A 22,313-nucleotide genomic window follows, 5' to 3' on the forward strand; every position below is an offset into this window, starting at 1 on the left:
AATTTTGCCTCAGACCTGTAGTGGCTGTGTGATTCTGTGCAAGTTACTGAACCCCTCAATCTCAGTTTTTGTCTGTAAAATGGGGATAATAATTGCCATATGGAATTGTTGTGAGGCTTCAATGAGATTACATGTGTAAACTGTTATGCAAACCTTAAAACCATTCATGATAGCTATTATTATTATTATCTGTAAAGTGAGAAGTTTGGTCTAGAAATTTTTGATCTCTTTAATTACCCTTTCAGCTTTAAACCTGATGCTAAAATACTCCTAGGAAGTATTCCTATTCTGAGACACTTTGGATGAATGCCTAAGGCTGAACATAACTTCAGGCCAAGGAGGAAACCCATATTTATTTTTTCATGGGCTCCACAACAGAGAAGTGCCCAAATAAGACACCTAAACTTGAAATGTATGTATTTATACATGTGCATATACATGTATGTATATATGGAGTCTTCTGTGTCTCATCACCAGTGGTGGAAGTCTTAGAGGGTAGCATTGTTGACAGGGAGATCTCCAAAAAAAACAAATCTGAATGATAATGATAATGGTCAAATAAGTGGATGGATGGGTATAATTAGAATACGATCCACTCATATCCAGATCTTGTAGGAGAACTGATGAGACACAGACTATCACATTGCCTTCTGGTACCCTTTAAGACAGTTAGAATGAATCTGACCTCCAGATTGCTTTGCTGTTTAATAATAGAGCTCCTCTTCCCTAGGCCTACCATGGAGAACACTGAGCAGAATGAGGAAACCTGTGGGAGATAGGCCTGGAACAGAAGCCACAAACAATTTTGAGGCTTGTCTCCTCATCTTCTTTCCCAGACCTGATTCCCTTCTCTTTTCATATAGAATCAGAGAAATTCAGTTTGGGAGGCAAGGAGTACTGAGACCATGAAATCATTTAAAGGGAGTTGTGTCCTGAGGCCCTGCTACTTTTACCACCTTTGTAATCTTGGGCAAGTCGTTTCCTGGATTTCAGTTTCCTCAATTAAAAAATCAAAGGGTAAGACTAGATGGTCTTTGAGTTCCTTTCTAGAAGGATAATCGACAGGAAATAAGTCTTCAGCTTTAATTGCCAAGTTTATTCTCAAGAACTAGAGGTCCAGTCTTTCAGCTGAGCTATTCTATCACCAGTAAAGGTATCAGTCTAGTCTGAAATGCTTTAGAGTGATTTCAATGCATTATCTCACTAAAGGATTACTTCAGCTTTGTGGGGAGATACCACAGATAATACTCCTCCCTTTTTACTTCAATGACTTTTCATAGAATCATAAATTCAGAACAGAAAGGGGGGAAAAGGTTATTGCTTTAAACCCCTCACTTTACGGGTGAGGGAATGAGTTCAATGAAGGCAAGCAATGGTCAGTAAGCATTCCAGGAGGGTCTTAACCCAGGTCTTTCTGATTCTGATTCTACCTGCCTGACGTCCTGTCTACTATAGCATTCTATTAGTCTTCTAACCCTATTCATCATACTATGGTAATGTATATGTTTATATCCAGGTGCAGGTTATGAATGTATGTACTTGTGTCTATGTATCCATACATAATTTGGAGTTAGAAGACCTGATTTCAGATCTCAGATCTACTACTTGTGTGCCCTTAGTCAAGTCACTTGTTTCTCTGACCCTCAGCTTCCTTTTCTGGGAAGAGGATTGGAGCCCTAAGGACTTTTCCAGCTAATTCCGATTATCCTCTGACTCTACTCTATGATATATGCATATGTGTATCCTAGTCACTCAATGTTTACTGAATTTAAATGTGTAGAGGCATAGTTTCAAGTATATAGGTATTTATGCGCACAGAGGTAGATCGTGTTTCTATAAACACACAGAAAGTTGGAAGATATCTCTAGTCCTGACTCTACGCAATGCCTCTCTGTAATATCCCTGACCCGAAAGATCTCAGCCTCTGTTTGAAGGCCTCCTATGATGGAAAAGTCCCCAAGGCAGTGAACTTTATTTTTCGTAAGAATTCTATAAGAATGCTATTCTGACATTAGTTTTCCACCTCTCTAGTGCATGAATGACATAGTATTGCATCTGATAGCTACTGGTGTTGATGTTTAATTCTTCTAATAGACTAAGTTCTGTGAGGGCAGGAATGGTGACTTGTCCATGCTTTATAACTCCCCTCCACCTCTCACAGTGCTCTACTCCTACTAGTAGCTAATAAACATTCATTGAAAATGTTTCCTGGAAAATGTTCATTGAACACAAAGAACTGTTTCTTGTCTTTGTAGCTCCTGTGCCTAGTTTATTTGTTTTTATCTCAATCTCAGATTTCATCAGTATGGGGGATTCCCATTGTGGAAGCATCTGTCTTTGTACCTAACTATTTACACATTGCTTTCTTGTATGTCTTATAGGTACCCTTCTATTTATACATTGTTTTCTTGTATGTATCTTACAGGTACCCATCTATTTAGACTATTTGCTTGTATGTATATTTGCAGGTGCCTCATAGTTACACATTGGATTTTTTTATGTGTTTTGTTGATGCCTATTTAAGTAGACATTGTTTCCTCCCATGAGAATTATTAAGTTTCTTGAAGGCCTTTCTTTTTATCCCCACTGCTTAAAACATGCCTGCCACATAATAGGAACTTAATAAATGCTTATTCATTGGTAGATTGAAGCAGGTCAGTAACTGGCAACTTGTCTTGAACTCAGAGAGTTGCTGTCATTTGCCCCTAGTCACATAGTCAGAGGCAGGATATGAACCCAGGTCTTCATGTCTTCTGTGAAATGTTGACTCCCTGCTGTGGATTTTAGCTCCTTCTTTGTCAAATGAGGAGGGTGAGGGCTCCCTAGATGGCCTCTAAGGTCCCATACAGCTCCAAGTCTATGAGCCTATGATTCTACATAAAGTATATGCTTAATAAATGTTGAATTGTATAAAACACATTGTTTCATGTTGTTATATTGATCTGATGGCTGCCTCCTTCCAACTTCCCCTAGTGGTCTTGTTCTATTCCCTGAAGACATGGAGAATAAGTCTAATCTTCTATTAATATATATAGGAACATACACTAACATATATAGTGGTCTATAAAGGTATGTATGTAAAAGCATGTTACACATCTATCAAACTTATAAATAATTCTCACTTATCTTGTTTGAAGTCAAAATATCCCCTAGCAATGATTTCAATTTCTATCACATCATCCTCATCTTTTTTCTCTCTTCTCCTTCATCTTCCAGAGCTTTGCTGGAGATGATCCTCACCTCTCTGATTTTCTATTATATTTAGTGATGGAACCATGCTACCTTAGCCAGGTAGGGCAATACAATTGGACATGCTGTTACTCTGGGGCTGAACACCTGTCTGGGTGATGGGCTTAAGGTGATAAGTTCTAGTGACAGTGGGGACAGACTTGGAATCCTTATGTTCTCAAGCATCAAGGCTCAACATCTTAAAAAAATACAGATTTAGAGGGCAGCTAGGTGGTGCAGTGGATAGAGTGCTGACATTGGAGTCAGGAGTACCTGAGTTCAAATCCAGCCTCAGACACTTAATAATCACCTATACGTGACCTTGGGCAAGTCACTTAACCCCATTGCCTTGTCAAAAAAAACCCCCAACAACACAGGTTATAATAAACACATGAACCTTCCCCCAGGATCAGGGTCCTAGGAAAACCTACCCAGAGGAGGAGAGGTTGAAGCTGGTCATTTACTTTGGATATACTGCCTGAATTTAGATATGCAAATCCTGATTCTTTTGGTCATAAATGGCATCAGATTGTAAAGACCCTGAGTATTTTTTTTAATCTTTTAATCCTAGTGTCATTCTTTTATCTGGTTCATAGTGGGTGCTTAATACAGTCTTATTGGACTGGACCAATAATGGATTCTGTCTTGTGTGCCAATGTCTATAATAGAGCACTTAGAAAATTCATGACTTTTGCTTCTGTTTACATTGCTGTTATCAAAGCTATTCATTCATTTAAATGAAGCTTTAAGGACTTGACCAGAGGAGCTAGAACATTCAAGTGTTGAAAAAAAATCTGGCTCCTTGGTATAAAATGGAGGATTTGTGAAAATAAAATATACTTGTCAAATTCAAAACTAAGTGTGCAATCAAGGCTCATTTAAATAACAATTTAGTTTGGAAATTAGATTATAAATAGAATCAAAATTCATTTAATAAGCTATTTCTTTCACTCTGGAGACATGGATGATAGGGAGAAGTGAAAAGTCAACTAATCCAATCCCCTTCTAAAGGCACAAAATTCTATTGTAACATTCACAGCAAATTAATAATTTCATATACATTTGAACAGTTATAGTGACAGGGAACTCACTGCCTCACCAAGTCGCCCATTCCATTTTTGGATGACACCAGGCATTAGGGAGTTCTTTCTCAGGCTGAGTTGAAAGCTGCCATCTTGTAATTTGTACTCATTGGTCCCAGTTCCCCAACTAGGGATGAAGAATAGCTGCCCCCCTTCCCTCATGGCAACCCTTGTTAAAAAAAAATGTCCCAAGCCTTCTTTTTTCTAGGTTAAAATATCCTCCAGGTCCTTCTATAGTTCCTCATACAAATTAGTAAGATGTCTCTCATACTACCCTTACAACCCTCTTTTGGCCACACTCCAGTTTGCCTATAAATGATGTGCTTAGCTATCAACTTCTGTTCTTTCACTTTCTCTGCTAATGATGTTACTGAAGAACAGAACTTCATAAATACAGACTTTTCCTCTAGCACAACTTCAAGGGGAAAACAACACATTAGAGAAGAAACAAGTAGGTAAAAATTAAGTTAATTTACAAAATAATAATAATAATACTGTTTCGAGCAACAATAGAAAAATAATAGAGGTGCCAGATACAGCGAAAGCCACTTCCCCAGGACTAATTAGGCTTTGGTAGAATGATTAAAGAGCAGAGCATGGCTAGTCCCAAAGTCCACCCCTGCCTGCCTCAGAAAGCATGGGCTGTGATGAAGATGTAGATTTTGGCCAAGAAAGTGGTGTAGGCTCCCTGGCGCCAGAGTTTCATCTCAACGTCTAGAAGGAAGTCTTGAGGTTCCTTGACTGGTCTTTGAATGTAGACGACCCCTGTGTAGGGATTTAGCTTCTGGGCACTAAAATAATTTTCTTCATTTCCCTTTATGATGGTCAAGATGATGTTGTCACCAGTATAGGCTGGGGAGGGGCCAATGCGAAAGATGTGAGCAGGTACCACGATGTTGGTTTGGAAGTTGAGTTGGTAGTAGGTGATTCTCACTGGGGTGCTCTGGCAATCTAAGAAGTTGAAGCAGCTGGTTCGTTCACATCTCCTACAAATGACAGAGTGGGAAATAGAGAAAAACGGGAAGAGGAGAGTGATGACAATGCCAATGCCAGTATAAATTTCACCATTCTAAATCAGGGATCTAGAGCTGAGAAGTCATCTAGTTTATATTTCTCCCATTTTCTAGCTGAAAACACTGAGCCCCAGAGAGGTTAAATTATTCGTCTAAAGACATATCAGAACCAGGATTTGAAACCAGATGGCCTTGAATTAGTGTTCTTTTCACTGTGAAACAGTGTCTTATTTCTAGAAGACTTGTCCCTTAATCACCTTGGGAGGTAGGTAGGGACAGTTAGGTGGTGCAATGGATAGAATTCAGGGTCTGGAGTCAGGGAGATCTGAGTTCAAATCCAACCTTAGACACTTACTAGCTGTGTCACCCTAGGCAAGTCACTTAACTCCATTTGCTTTAATTTCCTCTCCTTAAAATTGTGCTAGAGAAGGGAATGGCAAACCATCCCAGTATCTTTACCAAGAAAATCTCATATGGGGTCGAAAGAGTTGGAAATAACGACAATGAAACTGTGTAACCCTGGGCAAGTCACTTAACCTTTGCCTCAATTTCTTCATCTGCAAAATGGGGTTAATGACAATACCTACCTTGCAGGATTGTTGTGAGGTGAGAAGTAAATGAACTAATACTGGTAATGCCCTTAGCGGTGCCTAGCAAATAGTAAGTATAAGATAAACGCTAGCTATTCATCATCATTATTATTATTACTATTATTATTGCTGGTGGTGTATCATTCTGCTCATTTTAAAGATGAAGAATGTGAAGCTAAAAAGAGAAGTGATAGCTAGTGAAGGGAGCACGCAAGTACCTTGATGCCACCTCTAGCTCTCATTTCCTTGAATATCAGTTTTTCATCATAAAATGATAATGAAAATCCTAGTACCTGCCTCACAGAGTTGGTTTAATGGTCAGATGAGTTCATACCAGTAGAATGTTTGGCAAATCTTTAAACCCTACATCGATGCCAGCTATTGTTATTATCTCACATTACTTTTTTATTACAATCGTTGTCCCAACTTCCAGGGGAGACTTTAGCAGTATGTGGCAATCAGTTTTTTCCCATCCCTCCCTTCCCAACTCCATCGAACTTTCATCTTCCAGGCTCCCCCACCCCCTGGTCCTTGACCAATCAGCTTGTGACTTCTGGTCTCATAGCATCCCTGCCAATACCCAAATAGGACTCAATGTTGTCAGTGGGAAAAGGCGTGATGAAGGCCCAGGTAGGGACCGAATTCCATAGGAGTGTATTCCTTGGCAATTTTGAAAGGGAAGAAAGCCATAGACTTTCTCTTTAGAGAATGAGGCCCTGTCCTATGCCAAGGGAAAACTCATCATTAGTCACTTTTTTAAAATTGCTCCATCTCCCATGGTAGTTATGGGAAAAACACTCTAGAAAGGGGACATTGTTGTACAGTGATTGTTTAAAGCAATGTCTAGAGAGGAGTGGCCAGCCTGATTAAATAGCTTTGTCTTGGATCAGAGAATGATCTTTGAATTCCTCCAAATGGAGAGAGAAGGCATGTTTCCAAGTCTCCCTGGAGGAGGGTAAGACACTTACATGTCCGAGACTTTTCTATAATTCGGTGGACACTCAAATAGCAGGCATCGGAAACTACCCTGGATGTTGTAACAAGTCTCAGCCGCCGAGCAATTGTGAGTACCAAGAGTACATTCATCCAAGTCTGTCAGAAAACACAAAGAGAAGGAGATTGATGGGCCAAGAGAATTAAGAACACCTGAAAGTTCAGAGCTATAAATGGTGACTAGATCCAAACATGGGCAGTGACCAGAAAAAATAATTACACATGAGTAGACACACACACTAATTTTGGGGGTGGGACAAATAAATCAAAATGTTATTCTGTAATTTTCTCCACCCTTATTATTGATCAGAGCTGAGATTTTCATTAACCCCCCCCCCACCAATGCAGATTGACCATTCATTCTTTTAAAAGAATAATCTGAGGGAGTTTCCCAGAGAACTTTGAGGGGAAGGGGTTTTGCCCATTATTCCAAGTATTTGTTAGAGGCCACTTCAAAATGAACGGTTTCTGACTCTATTCTATCACAATATTTGCTATCATCTCCAGTCATCCTGATTCATATCTGGGCATTGTTCTCAGAGTAGCTCTGGAGGAGAAAGTGAGGTTGGTGATTTAGCACGGTCCCCCTCACCCCTCACTCAAATTCAATTCATGTGCTGGTCACAGCATCACCTCCCTGATGTCAGGTCTTCTTTGAGAATGAAGGATAAACACCATCATCATGGTATCACATAGAAATTTAGTGTTCTTGGCCTTGGAAGCAGATGGCAAGACTCTTCAGCATCACCCATAAAGAGACCTCTTACACACCATTGACAAAGGTAGAAAAACCAAGAATTTAGCAGATGGATTTTATGAATGATTTGCAAGTTGTAGATAGCCATCAGACAGTTAGACTGGCAATTGAATTTCAATTGAGTAGCATAAATTTAAACACACACTGACCATCATCAGGCCACACCAACCTTTCCTGTTATTCCTAGAGTTAAGGATGCAATGATCTACTTAGTACAAAAACTTTTTGTAAGACTTCACTGTTCAGTCTGGGATCCAGCCTCCAGTCCAATGTGAAACAGCCATCATGCACATCAGTCAATCTTTGTGAGACAACTGTTATGGCCAGTCAAATATAGTCAATTGGTTGGTCCATCTATCCATATCTGTGAAGTCTGAACTGTTATCCTATATCACAGCCTTCTAAAGGGTCAGATAGAAGGGTCCATAGAACAAATGTCTATTTTATTAGTTCTATATAGTGACAGGCTTATCCTCAGATTGTTGCTTGAACAAGAATTGCTGAATTATGATGCTCACTTGAGCACCAAAGGGTATTACACACCCATTAACTGATCCAGCAATTCCGGGGGGCAGGAGAACTAATCCTGCCTCTTACATTTACTTGTTATGTGATCACAAGGTGTTTGGGCAGGATTCAGGATTTGAACTCAATCCTTTGGATGCCCAGACCTAATCAGATTTCTTTCCTCTTAAACCATGCTTCGTATTAGAGGCCACCCTTGCATGACTTGTGAAACCCTGCCCTAAGAGCACGACAAAGGGCTCACATTAGAATAGCTGTTGCCACACTGGCTCTCTGCTCCACTCATTGCAGTGGGTCAATTCCATTATCAATCCTTGGCAAGTAGAAAGTTCTGGGTTCTGAGCCCAAAAGGGCTAATTGTGACCCTCCCCCTACCCTCCCATTCCAGAGTTATTATAATCTCAGGTGGAATAGGAATAGCAGGAAGAAATGAGTTCTTGGAAAGAAAGAGCTCATTTCTCTGGAAATGCTATTTAGTGACATAAAGGGAAGGATGAAGAGATGAGGGCATGGATAGGGCAGGGCCCAGTTGGAGAAATGACTGTGTCAGCCTTTCCCCAGAGTTTTATAAAAGCCCACAGGGAGTGTCCCTTTCTTCTGAGTTGGTATGGAAAGGGATGCTGCCAATAGTGATGAGCTTCTAGACTCAGTCTACCAGCATTCCTGACAGACTTCCACTGCATCTCCCATGAAGTCAAGGTCAAAAGTGACAGCTTTTCAGAGGGATTGAAAGCCTGCACACCTTGATGAGCTTCCTAGCAGAAGAAGAGGGAGCGTAGGGGGTGATGGCAGCCATAGTGAGATGAGAAAATTACAACTAGACTTTTCTTTCTCTTCTGACGTGTGTGGAAGTGCAAGCTGGAAGGAGACTTGGAAGTCATTGAGACTCATCTCTTCATTCCCCAAAGAAAATTGGAATTGAGAAGTTTAATGACTTGCTCTGCCCTTAAATACAACTTTTTCCCTAGATCTCTGTTCCTTCAGGGGCTTGGTACTTTCTGTGTCTATCACATTATTGAGCGTACCAAATGAGGAGTCAAACTTGGACCTGTCTTTCCTTAACTATGAATCTGAGCCCCGGATATGTTCTCCTGGTCTTCAGAAAACTCAGGGAAGACATCCATCAGCTAGATTATGAAGACTTTGATAGAAGACATAATAATTCCACTCATGAAGAGACCCTGATCTATTGGGACCTAAATCCAGTGGTGTTCACAATAAACTCAAACCGGATGCTTGGAATTTCCCTCTGGGAAGTCCATAAGTGGATGGCATTGATGCTACCCAGACCATTTGGAGATGACAACCTTCTGAGATCCCTTGAGATAGGCCCTTCAAAAAGAGATTTAAGCCTAGAAGAGTCAGAATCCACAGATTCTGCAGAATAGGACTTTCTATATTGATTGACACCTATATCATCCCCTTTGCCATTCTTCAATAAGCAAGATTTAGGTCCCAGAGCAGGAAAAAAGAAGCAAGTCTCTACCTCTTTCTTCTCATTTCCCAGCAATGACTGGCACAGAGGAAAGACAAGTAGAAAACTACCTTTGTTCACAACAATTCTAAGATCTTCCAGGGATCTCCATCTCCTTTCCCTGGAAAGAGAAGTAGGCCAGCTTCTTACTCACCTCTGCAAGTCCGGCCATTGGCCATCATGGTGTAGCCCTGCTCAGGGCAGGCACATTGATAACTGCCAGGAACATTGACACAACGGAAGGTACAGAGGATACCAGCACTTTGGGTGCATTCATCAATATCTGAGGAAAAGATCGAGAGCTACATTCAGCAGGGAGCTCGAGGAGGTACCTGTAGCATTATTCACCTCTTGCTACTCTCAGGAAAACACAATAACATCCCATGCCATTATGCCATTCTGTACTTCTCACAGCCCAATGCCTAAAACCACAATCAGTTAATCAATATCAATATCATTATCATCATTAACATTACCATCATTATTTTATTGCTTATTTTAATAATTTGTAATTATTAATAATAACCAATATTTGTATAGTACTTTAAAATTTGCAAGATTCTTTAGAAATATTATCTCATACAATCTTCACAAATACCCTTGGAGAAAGGTACTACTATTATCTCCATTTTATAGATGAGAAAACTATGGCAGTCAAAGGTTAAATGAGTTGCTCAATATCACATAGTTAGTGAGTATCTAAGGCTAGATTTGAACTCAGTTCTGAATCCAAGTCCAGCACTCTATATATGATGTCACTGAGATTAGGCAGCCACCAGTAATAGTGAACTGTTTGAAATCTGATATGGTTACCATTTTCCCATTCCCTGGTCCTGGTGTCTAAAATTCCACCATTAAAGATTCATTCCTTTCAGGGGAGGTGAAATATTTCTTCCCATAAGGCTAAAAACCTGATACAGAAATACAATCAACCACGAGTAGCCAAGAATACTTTAGTTAGACTTAGATTATAAGACTAGCTAGTTGTCTAGCAAAAACTTGAAAACATGGACCACAGGAGGGTTTAAGTGATGTTCCTTTCCAAAAATTTTGTATTGTCTTTGTATATATTTTATATAAGAAATTTATCTTCCCAGATCCTGTTTATATACATATACATATACACATATACATACATATACATATACATATATATACATATACACATACACATACATATACATATAAATGTACATATATATTTGACAGAAAAGGAAAATACAGTTCAGAGAGAACAATAAATTTATCTTTGATTTTTCTGCTAGTAACATGTAGGGACAGAACTGAAACCTAGGACTCTAGAATTCCAATCTGGCCTTTTTGTTGTTGTTCAGTTATTTTCAGTTATTTCTGACACATTATTTGGGTGCAGTTCATATCTGCTATGTCATTCTAGAATGGTTTGCCATTTCTTTCTCCAGCTGATTTTATAGCTGAGGAAACTCATTCAAAGAGGATTAAGTGATTTGCCCTGGGTCCTTAAGCTAGTAAGTATCTGAAACTAAATTTGATCTCAAGTCCCCTAGCACTTTCGCTATTATACCACCTAACTGCTTTACTTTTCTTCTAGTCTTTGGTCTTACTGCTTTACTTTTCTTCTCTTTTTTTTTGTTCCTGCAAGGCAGTAGGGTTAAGTGACTTGTCCAAGATCACACAGCTAGATAATTATTAAGTGTCTGAGGCTGGATTTGAACTCAGGTCCAGGACCGGTGCTCTATCCACTGTGTCACCTAGCTGCCCCACTCTTTACTTTTCAATCTTACTTCATCTTTCCAATATTTTTATAAAATAGAAGGGACAACTCTGTGTGCATATGTGGATGAGTAAGGAAGAGGATGTTCCACATGACTCTTCTTATTCTATGAGTTTTCTTTTTTTTCAAGGCAATGGGGTTAAGTAGCTTGCCCAAGGCCAAATGGCTAGGTAATTATTAAGTGTCTGAGGTCGGATTTGAACCCAGGTACTCCTGACTCCAAGGCTGGTGCTCTATTCACTGTGCCACCTAGCCACTCCCCTCTATGAGTTCTCTATGAGAACTATAGTCAATCTGTACCAACTTCTGTACTTCATCCATTTTTCAGATGGAGAAACTAGGCTCAAAGACCTATAGTGATTTGTCAAAGATCATCCCCTTAATGAAAACCAGAGTCAGGATCTGAACACAGTCTAGGTAATTCACCATTTTTTTTGCAAGGTCTTGAATTTTACATTTTTTCTCCCTCACTTCCTTCTCTCCCCTCTTCCCAACAGAAAGCAATCTAATATAGGCTCTATGTGTGCAATTATACTAAACATAGATCCATCTTAATCATGTTGTGAAAGTAGAATCAAATCTAAACAGAAAGAAAAAAACATTAGAGAGAAAAAAACATAATACATAAACAAGTTTTAAAAATTGCAGATACGACACTTTGCAGACTAGGTAACTCTAAGACTAGGGTTCTTCGAATTACTTGGCAAATTTAGATCAAGGGTTTAGAGCAAAAATCCATAACCTATGGCTGTGTTTTTGATGGACCTGAGAAGTAAGAATGTTTTTTGCATTTTTAAATAAAGTTTTATTGTATTTAGAAGTGTAAAAACCATTTTTAGCTTGCTCTCCCTTCCCCAACCCTGTGGTACATGAGGAAAGTGATAAAAGGGGAAACAAAGGCAAAGAAAGGGGAAGGGACCCTAAAGATAAGTGACCCTACCTAGTGCACTATCCCACTGTCTCCTTCCACACATGACCCACCTTTGCATGAATGCCCATCCTCAGCCAATTGGTAGCCTTGCCGGCAGTAGCACTGGTAGGAGCCATAGACATTGGCACACTCCTGGCTGCAAGGGTTGTTCTCACACTCATTCACATCTGCAGTGGGGGGGGGGGGGAGCAAATGACAGCCTTTACCAATAGGTTACAGATTCAGCAAAGGGAAATCAAATCCTAGGGCTGTTTTTCACCCCCCTTCCTATTTAACCTGTTCTAGATAGCTTGTCAGCACCATTTTGTTTGTTATTTCCTCCATTAGATTGGAAATGCCTTGAGACCAGGTATTGTCTTTTGATTTTCCATTGTAGGTACTTAGTAGGTACTTAGCTGACATGTAGTAAGTGTCAATTAATAAAAGCTTATTGATTGACTGACATGTTTCTAAGCCAATGCAACTATGACAATAAACACTGGTTTTCACAGTAGGAAGGGAAAACCAACTATTAATAACAATACACATTTTTATTGGCTTTAAGATTTACAAACTTTATTTACCTGGTGAAGAGAGCAGTCCAAATATTATTAAACCCATTTTATGGATGAGAAGTCTTATGACTCAAAAGGGGGAAGTTACTGGCCCAGTACATCAGAGTTGAGACTCAGAACTTGACCAATGTTCTTTTAAACCCATCACATTCACCCCCTTCATTCTACAGAAGGAAACTGAGGCTGAGAGGAACCACCTATCCCAGGTCACTTAGCTTTTTAGTGACCAAGCCAAGACACCAGATCAGTGTTCTTTCCACTATATTCTAAACCACGAGTCCAATGCTTGCATTGTCCTGAAGTTTCATTCTATCAAGTGAACTTCATTGTATAAGAGGGCTGAGGGCCAAGGCTTTGTTTTAGTCCTGGAATCTATGTTGTAAAGAGCTCAGTTAATATGGGGCAATCTCTCCCTTTGTGTACAAATGGTCTATGTTCCAAATGTTGACTGAACCCGGCAACAGAGAAGGGGGGCTTTGGGTTTTATCCAGTCTCATAGCACTAGGCTGCCTGGAAAAGATGAAGAAATCAGAAAGAACCAATATCTGAAATACCAAGTTCTATCCTTTTTCCTCTCCACTCTGTCAACACAGGGACAGGCTTGGCTTTAACTTTATTTCTCAGGGAAAATAAGTAGATCTTTATCATCATCATAATTATTATCAATACTAACGGTAAGTCGATCTCCTTTGGATGTGAACGCCTTTATGGAAGGGACTGCTTTTGTCTTTCTTTGTATTGTCTGGGCTTGGCACATCTTAGTAATTTGTTGACTCCTCACATCATTTGGCCAGGGGTGCACAAAGAGCAGAGGAAGAAACAAGAGGCTAATAGGTACCTTCACAATGCTTCCCATCAAAAGCCAACTGGAAGCCAGAGGAGCAGGAGCAGCGGTAGGAGCCTGGGGTGTTTTCACAGGCTTGCTGGCACAGGCGTCCTGGATAGCTCCAACACTCATTTACATCTATAGGCCAAGGCAAGGGAAAACATGGCGACTCAGTGAGACTGGCAAGGCACAAGAGAGAGAGGGTGAGAACAGATGGGAAGCTAGGAATAGGATTAGGGATTGGAGCCATAGTGTCATAGGTAGAAGGAACTTCTGGAAGAGGATACTCATTTTGCCTGTGTAAGCTGGTAATTTCTCTGCAATTTATAAAGTTCTGAGAAGGTCTGGCTTGCCTAGTTCATACAACTGATAAGAGCCTGAATCCAGGTCTTCCTGACTTCAAGTTTGACTCTTCATTGACTATGTCAAGCCTGTGAGATAGATAGCTAGGAAGATAGAGGGATGTTTGGATGGATGTTTGGATGGATGGATGGATGAATGGATGGATGGATGGATGGATGGATGGATAGATGGAATAGATATATAGCTAGGAAGATGGATGGATGGATAGAGGAAAGAGTGGATGGATAAATGAAGGATGGATAGATAGAGATAGGAGAAAGGGCTAGAAATAGAGATGGTTGGATAGATAGATAATACAGAGATGGAAAGTTGAGTGGAGAGAGAAGGAACAGGAGAGAAAGAGACAGAGAGACAGAGATGGAGATGAAGAGAGATAGAAATGGAGAGATGGAGAGTCTGAGAAATGTAGAGCACAGTAGAAGGAACACTGACTGAATCTAAGAAAGATTTTGATTAGATTAATAGTTCTATTCCTTACTAGCTGTGAATTCACTTCCTTTGTCAGAGCCTCAGTTTTCTTATCTAGAAATAGATAAGGGGCGGCTAGGTGTATAGAGCACTGGCCTTGGAGTCAGGAGTTCCTGAGTTCAAATCTGCTCTCAGACACTTAATCATTACCTAGCTGTGTGGCCTTGGGCAAGCCACTTAACCCCATTTGCCTTGAAAAAAAATCTAAAAAAAAAATAGAAATGGGGGGTTGGAAGAGATTTCAGCACATGTCTCTATTTACTTCAAATCTTATGTTCTCAAAAGAGCTAACATATCTGCAAAGGCACTGTTCAATGCTTTCTCCATGCTGCTTTTTTTATTCTGTAGATCTGGAAAGGATAAAGTTTGGTGAATTGATTTTGTTTTAAAGCAATGGGGTTAAATGGCTTGCCCAAGGTCTCACAGCTAGGTAAATAAGTGTCTGAGGCTAGATTTGAACTCAGGTACTCCTGTCTCCAGGGCTGGGGCTCTATCCACTGTACCACCTAGATGCTCCTAGTGAATTGATTTCTTAACCATTCCTGAGTGCAGATAGTGAGTTTTGGCAAATGGAATCATTTTCAAGATTAAACTGATGGCTTTTGGAGTTAGAAGTCAAGTTTTATAGTGTATAATCCAGTCCTCTCACTTTACAGATAGAGAAACTGAGACCCAGAAAGAAAAGATTTACCTAATATTCCTAGTAACATTGAGTAGTAATAACTAGTACAAGATTAAACCTAATTCAGTGCTCTTTCCTCTAGAGCCACAATAATTGCACCATTTTTTTGAGGGAGCCTGGCACTGTCCCATCATCCATCATATAGTAAGAGAATTCCATGTCTCCACAGAAGAATAGGTATTCATGGAAACAATGTAAAGACTACAAACTGCCTTCTGTGGGGGTGGGGAAGGGAAGCAGAATTGGGGGGAAAATTGTAAAGTTCAAAATAAATAAAATCTTTCAAAAAAAGAATAGGTATGAGCAAGGAGGGAGGTGATTCTCTGGAATCTCACATACCAACACATGATCTGCTGAAAGCATCATATTGGTAACCCATCTTGCAGTCACAGCGGTAAGTCCCAGGAAGATTGTGGCACACTTGTCCCTCACCACAGCGGTGGACACCTGTCTCACATTCATCAACATCTAGAAAAGAAACCCCATGGGATGGGTTAGAGGCAGCCAACACCAATCAAGAGAGGATCACTTGCTTTTGTTCAGATCAAATTAAGGAGCAGATATTCAAATACTTGCCCTTTCTTTCCCTCACCTACTTAATCTGGGCCAGTTTCATGGCCAGTTGATGGTTTGGAGTGGAAGAGACACTCAGACTCAATTCAGGGCAAAAGGAATCTTAGTGGTTAGCTTGTGTGAACCTTCCATTTTACAGACAAGAAAGGAGAGACTTAAGAAAGCAAGCAACTTGCTCACAATTTCCCTTTCAGTTTGCCAGTTAAACCTCAGTTTCTTGTCTCCCTGTTCAGTGCTTCTTCACTACATCACACTGCCTCTTTTCCTATACTGCAGGATTCCCAATTTTATTGCCAACATCATAGAAAAATAGCACAAATTGCATTCTTCATAGTCACAATCATAGAATATCAATACTAGAATTGTTAAGTTTGGTATGTATGATATCATTCCCTGATATATCTCCCAAATGTGACATAGGCAAAAATTCTCCTCTTCCTATGCTTGCTGTCCACAGGTAGGTGAGCAAGTGCCCAGGGTTGCTTCTTTTCTTTTTCTTTTTTTCAAGGCAATGGGGTTAAGTGACTTTCCCAAGGTCACAGCTAGGGAATTATTAAGTGTCTGAGACTGGATTTGAACTCAGGACCTCCTGGCTCCAGGAGGAGTTCTATTCTCTGCACCACCTAGCTGCCCCTCTAAGGCTGCTTCTTACCCACACACTTGGACCCATCCTCGCTAGAATGGTATCCCCGGGTACACAGAAGTTGGTTCCTCTGACAAGTGTAGGACCCAACAGTGTTGATACAATTGAATCCAGGCTTGCATGGCTCAGGAAGAGAAGTGCATTCATTAATGTCTGAAAAAGAAAAATCAGAGTATTTTGTATCAGTTTTTATGATGATCTTGCTCAGCTTCTTTGCTGGTTGTTTTGCTTGGATCCCACAAATCTTAATCTCGTAGAATGCCAGACATAGAAGGAACCTTAAAATTAAATTTCAGAGTTTTATGGGACCTTAGGACAAAATATTAGAGTTGGAAGGGATGTTAGAAGACAAATTAGAGCTGAAAGGGAACAAAATGTCAGAGCTGGGAAGGACTTGGAACATAAAATACTGAGCTAGAGGGACTTCACAATATAGAACAGCAGAGCTGGAAAATACTAGAAATTGTTCAGAGTAGGAGTTCTTAAGCTGGGGTCTATTGACCTTTTTGGGGGGGTTTATGAACTTGGATGGGAAAAAATTACATCTTTATTTTCACTGAATTCTAATTAAAATTTAGCATTTCCTTGGAATATAGGCAACAAACCACAGTGGTGTTATTAATACTCATAAATTTATCACCAGTAGAAATCCTAAATATTTTTATATCACATTACAGATTTAGAGATCTAGAAATATCAATTATACTCCTCACTATTTTAAAATTAAGTAATTCTAAGGTCCACTGTTAGATTATCCATGATGAGTTTTCTAGTCTTCAGTCTATATTTCAATAATAATTTTTTTTTGTAATCCTATGTATTTCACTTCATGGTCATTAAAAACACTATTCTGAGAAGGGATCCATAGGCTTCCTTAGAGTACCAAAGGAGTCCATATACAAAAAAAGTGAAGAATCCCTGTTTTAGAGAAATACTCTAATTTCACCGATGAACAAATTGAGGATCAGAGAGGAGAAGTGACCCAAGGTCATACAACCAATATGTGACTAACTGGGACTAGAAATCAAATCTCTCCTGACTCCCTATCTAGGGTTCTTTCAAGTTTTGTCACTTTGTCTATAAGTGACATAGCTACTACCAGGGGCATTTGAAATTTTGCTGCATTATAAAATGTGAACCAGCTCTTTGATGAGTGTTTTAAACTGTGCCTCTCGGTGGGTTAGAATCACTTTGATATTTCTTCCAAATTTTCCTTCAAGTGGCAAAGTATAGGCATAGGAGTCACAGGACCTGGAATTCTTTTTATTAGAGATCCTTCTAAGGAGTAATATGAAAAGCCCATGTTAAAATTTGCATGTATACCCAGGAAAAATGAAGTGTAATCTTAGCATATGACTGGGTTTTTATTATTATAAGTTAGGAAAAACAAGAGTAAGGCCTTTACTGGGATGGGACATAGGAAGGAGAATTTTTATATGGTGGTGTGCTGGGAGGAAAATTTCTGGATCCTGGTATATTTTCTGAGAGGCCAGAATTGGGTAAGAGGCCCCTGTGAATGCACAGACATCCAGGGGGTAGCAGAAAGGTAAAAAATGTTTGGTAGAAGGAAAGGATTTGAACCAGAAGAAGAGAGCAACAGTAATACTAGATGACTTTTCCATATTCCTTTGAAAACTCATAGAAGATTGATAGACCTAGAGCTAAATTAATTCATATTTACACAGGGTTTTAGGTTTACAAATTAATTGCATCACACTGAACCTTTGAGGTCAGTGCTATAAGTATCATAACCCTCATTTTAAACATATGGAAATTGAGTCTCAAGGAAGAGAAGCGACAGTCAGTAAGGAGTACAACCTGGACTTAAACCCAGATTATAAAGTTATAGGATCACAGATTTAGATGTATGTAACTATCCAATGCCTCTTTTTAGAATTGAGGAAACTGAGGTCTTGGATTTTTCCAAGATCATATAGGTAGTAAATGTCAGAGGGAAAATTTGAACCCAGGTCTGTTAACTCAATGGTCAATGCTTTTTTTCCAATATACCACTAAACGAACTCTTTTAAATTAAATCCCAGCAAATACTTTTTCCACAACTCTGAGACATACCTTTTCTCTGATCCTTACAATCCTATCTTAGTGAGGTAGACAGGGAAGCAATTGTTCTCATTTTACAAATAGGAAATTGAGAGCTCACAGGAGTCAAATGATTTCCCCAATATCTCACAAATAATAAGAGTCAGGACTTACATCAAAATCTTCTAGTCTCAAGTTCAATTTTCTTTTCACTACACCATACCACCTCTGATGGGTCTATGGAAAGTGTTTAGTTGTGAAATGTTGAAATATTGGAAGTGGGTGCCAGTTTGCCATTTTACTGTGTTTCTGAAAGCTGAACAGGTTCAGAGTCCAAGGATGGATGTTAATAGGGCTGGATGCCCTGGCCGAAACTGCTGGAATGGGGCCAGGAGACTTATACTTACCCACACAGTTGCCCTCTGGGTCTTGTAGAAACCCATCCATGCAGCGCTGTTTGGATTCACAGTAGAAAGAACCCTGGGTGTTCTGACACACAAAATTGACTTTGCAGCTGTGGGTCCCCTGGGCACACTCATCGATATCTGTGAACAACAGACAGGAAGCACATAGGTGCTCAGTCCTCTAATGCTGCCTTGCCAGCACCACTAATGAGGAATGAAGAGAAAGAGCCAAGGGCAACAGAAGGGCTTTGAGACAAATGCTAAAGCCAGGATTTGAGTAAGCACCTCATGGAACAACTTTTATGGAGTAAGGCCCTACAGAATGGAAGCTTTAGAAAATAGCTCAGAGATCATAGTCTCTCCACTACTCTCATTTTACAAGAGGGTAAACTGAGACCCAGAGAGGATAAGTGAATGTCCTGCTCTAAATCAAAAAGCCGGTCAGAGTTTGGTCTGGATCCCAGGTCTCCTGTTATCCTGTCTAGTACTCATTCACCAGGCACCATATCTGCTTTTTCAGTGAAAAAAGGATTTGAACTCTTCAGTATTGCAAAGACTTGTCATTTTGTTATTGGCATTATTAGTTGAAATGCCTTCAAGGAGCATGTTAGTTCCTTGAGTCAATCAATTCAACAATCATTTATTAAGTGCCTGCCTGCCATGAGTCAGGTACTTTTTAAGATACCAGGAAGGAGAAAACAAGAATAAAATAGTCCCTGCTTTCAGAGAGCTTACATTGGGATGGGGGTGGGTGATTTAAGAATATGAACCATAAGTGCATCCAAACTTTGTATCTCCTGTGCTTAGGACAGCACCTTGCAGAGTACTGATACTTTGCTCCACTGAATAGAAATGAACTGAACTGATCCAGATGTCACCCCCCCCCCTTAGGTTTTAGTAGATGGTTTTGGAGAGTCTGTGACTATAGAGTGTTGGATTTTATTTACTTTATTTGTGCTCATTGGCAGATCAGTCTAGAGCTTAATTGCAACTAGTCCAACCCATTCTTTTTGCAGATGTGGACCTAAGCTAAGAGATATTAAGGGATTTGCCCAAAGTCATATAGCTAGTAACTATCTGAGGCTGGATTTGAACCCAGGTCTTCAAGACTCCCAGTCTTTAACTCTATTCCCTATGCTATGCTCCCTCTCAAAGTTCCTCCAGGTTGGTAGCAATGCCAGAACTTGTGTAGCAATGGTATGGCCTTCAAAGGGCTCAGCGTCACTGCCATGAGCAATGAATGGCAAACTCCACTGGAGGCTCAACTCTTACTCCTTGGTACAAATGAAACTGGGCTTTAACTCATTTCCTAGTTCAAATTTCCTTGTTACTTTTCCCTCTTTCTTTTTAGGGGTGGAAATGGGTTAATCTGTGAATGCAAATTAAATAATCATATAAGAAAAAACAAAACCAAAGCAACCAAAGGCCCTCTGTTGAGCTTTGGTATCTTTCTTACCTACACACTCTCCTTCTTTCAACTCGTATCCCGACTCACAGTTGAGATCTTTGTAACAGTGGAAGGACCCCACTGTGTTCACACAGTGCTCTCCTCTGCTGCATGTGTGTGTGTCTGTCACACACTCATTAATATCTAAAAGAGGAAAATGAAACGCAGAGAATTCAACAGCTCAAATCACTCCTCAAACACCATAGAACCAAACGACTTGGACCCAGGTCAGTTATCAAGGGCTCCCTTGATAGGAAGCCAGGAGTCTATTGTTGGACCCATTGCTTTGCACAATTTGCTTCTTTTCAGTGCCATTCACTTTCAGGGAGTAGGGGTAACTTTGTTATGATTATGATTATGAGTAAGCAATACAGTTTCCCTAATCTGAATTGACAGAGGGGGGTGAAATTGTGAATTTTTAGCTCTAGATATCCTGGTGGCTTGGAGGGGAAGTGATAATATTTGATATCATCTCACTGTTATGGTTTCAAGGAATCATTCTGAGACTGGAGCCTGATCTCGAAAGCCCCTCTACTATAGTGCAGGGTCTTCATTTTGAAAGGGTAGAAGAGCTATAGTTGGCTCACATCCTAACATCTGTACACATCTGGAATATGACCATGGGTAAGAAATGCTAACCCTGTGCTTTTTAAAAAGTCATTCAATGTAGGCTTATCTTGTACTAATGACACTGGTCTACTTGGCATTCCTCACAGATGACACCCCATCTTCCCACTCTGCCTTTTTGCTGGAATTCTCCACCATGTTTAACAGGATTGTACATGTATGACCCTGTAACAGATTGCTTGCTGTCTTGGGGAGGGGGAAGGGAATGGAGGGAGGGAGAAAAATATGGAATTCAAAAATCTTACAAAAATGAATATTGAAATGATCTTCCTCCTCACTTCTGCCCCCTAGATTCCCTGACTTTTTTTTTGTGAGACAATGGGGTTAAACGACTTGCCCAAGGTCACACAGCTATCAAAGTATCAAAGTGTCAGAGGTCACATTTGAACTCAGATTCTCCAGGCTACAGGGCCAGTGGTCTATCCACCAGAGCTGCCCCTCTAATTTCCTTTAAGAATCAACTCACATCCCACCTGAATTCTAAATTGTCTAGTACCTTCCCTTTGCATTCATCTTCTATTTATACAGCAATATCCTGTAAGTACAATTTTTTTCCCCTGAAAGTCATTCATTAGAATGTAAGCCCTTTGAAATCAGGGATTGTGTTTTTCTCACCTTGTAGTAACAGTTAGATACATGCTTACTGGAAGCAGGGAAAAGAATTAAGAGAGAGGTAAGGAGACAGATGAGAAAATTTAAAGGTTAGTGGGAAAGGACCTGGGAGACATTAGGTCCAATATGTTTATTTTACAGAGGAAAAATCTGAGGGCTAGATAGGGGAAGAGATTGCTCAGGCTCAACTGGTTTGTCAGTGGCTGAGTCAGAAAATGGAATCATGAAATGCATGGTTGTAAAAATTCAAGTGTAAGGTAAAGATAGCCTAGAATCCTGAGCTAAGTTCTTAGTTATGATATAGGAAAAAATGGGTTTCCGGCTAAGCCCAGACAGCTTACATAGTACAAAGAGTACAAATATAGAGAGCTCCCTTCTAGTTATTCTCTAATGAACTAAGTAGAGTCACAGCAGGCAAACTTCCTCATTTTATAGATGCCTTGCCAAGGTCACCCATCACTGGGATATGATGCCTTTGGATACCAACTCCATGGCTCTATACATTAAGTGAGTTGATCCTTTATCCCAATGACGTCTAGGGACTTAGGCTAGTGAACTCTAAAGATACCTTCCCTTTTCTAATTGCTTTGATTTTTTTCTTTCTCTTATCCTGTTACTTCTGGCCATGCTATCCAGCCATGGAAATAAAATGACTTGGGAAGGAGAGAAGAGAAAATCATTTCCATGGGTATAGAAAAAAATAGTTAAGCTATTGGAAACCCTTCTGA

At 39.9% G+C, this 22,313-nt stretch overlaps 1 protein-coding gene across 4 annotated transcripts in view; it reads right to left on the reverse strand.

Moving 5' to 3' along the window:
• Positions 1 to 1,255: 1,255 nt before the first annotated feature.
• FBLN2 (fibulin 2) overlaps positions 1,256 to 22,313 on the reverse strand; it is a 220,854-nt gene continuing 199,796 nt past the window's right edge. For all 4 annotated transcript variants that reach the window (XM_074198367.1, XM_074198369.1, XM_074198366.1 and 1 more), the window contains 9 exons: positions 20,356 to 20,490; positions 18,903 to 19,040; positions 16,465 to 16,608; positions 15,579 to 15,707; positions 13,739 to 13,864; positions 12,397 to 12,513; positions 9,817 to 9,945; positions 6,882 to 7,005; positions 1,256 to 5,296 (listed from right to left, as the gene is read on the reverse strand). In XM_074198367.1, the coding sequence (XP_074054468.1) occupies positions 4,939 to 5,296; positions 6,882 to 7,005; positions 9,817 to 9,945; positions 12,397 to 12,513; positions 13,739 to 13,864; positions 15,579 to 15,707; positions 16,465 to 16,608; positions 18,903 to 19,040; positions 20,356 to 20,490 (1,400 nt within the window). In that variant the 3' untranslated portion in view covers positions 1,256 to 4,938. The remainder of the gene's footprint in view (positions 5,297 to 6,881; positions 7,006 to 9,816; positions 9,946 to 12,396; positions 12,514 to 13,738; positions 13,865 to 15,578; positions 15,708 to 16,464; positions 16,609 to 18,902; positions 19,041 to 20,355; positions 20,491 to 22,313) is intronic.

This window comes from Macrotis lagotis, chromosome 8 (assembly GCF_037893015.1).
Source record: "Macrotis lagotis isolate mMagLag1 chromosome 8, bilby.v1.9.chrom.fasta, whole genome shotgun sequence".
Classification (NCBI taxonomy): Eukaryota; Metazoa; Chordata; class Mammalia; order Peramelemorphia; family Peramelidae; genus Macrotis; species Macrotis lagotis.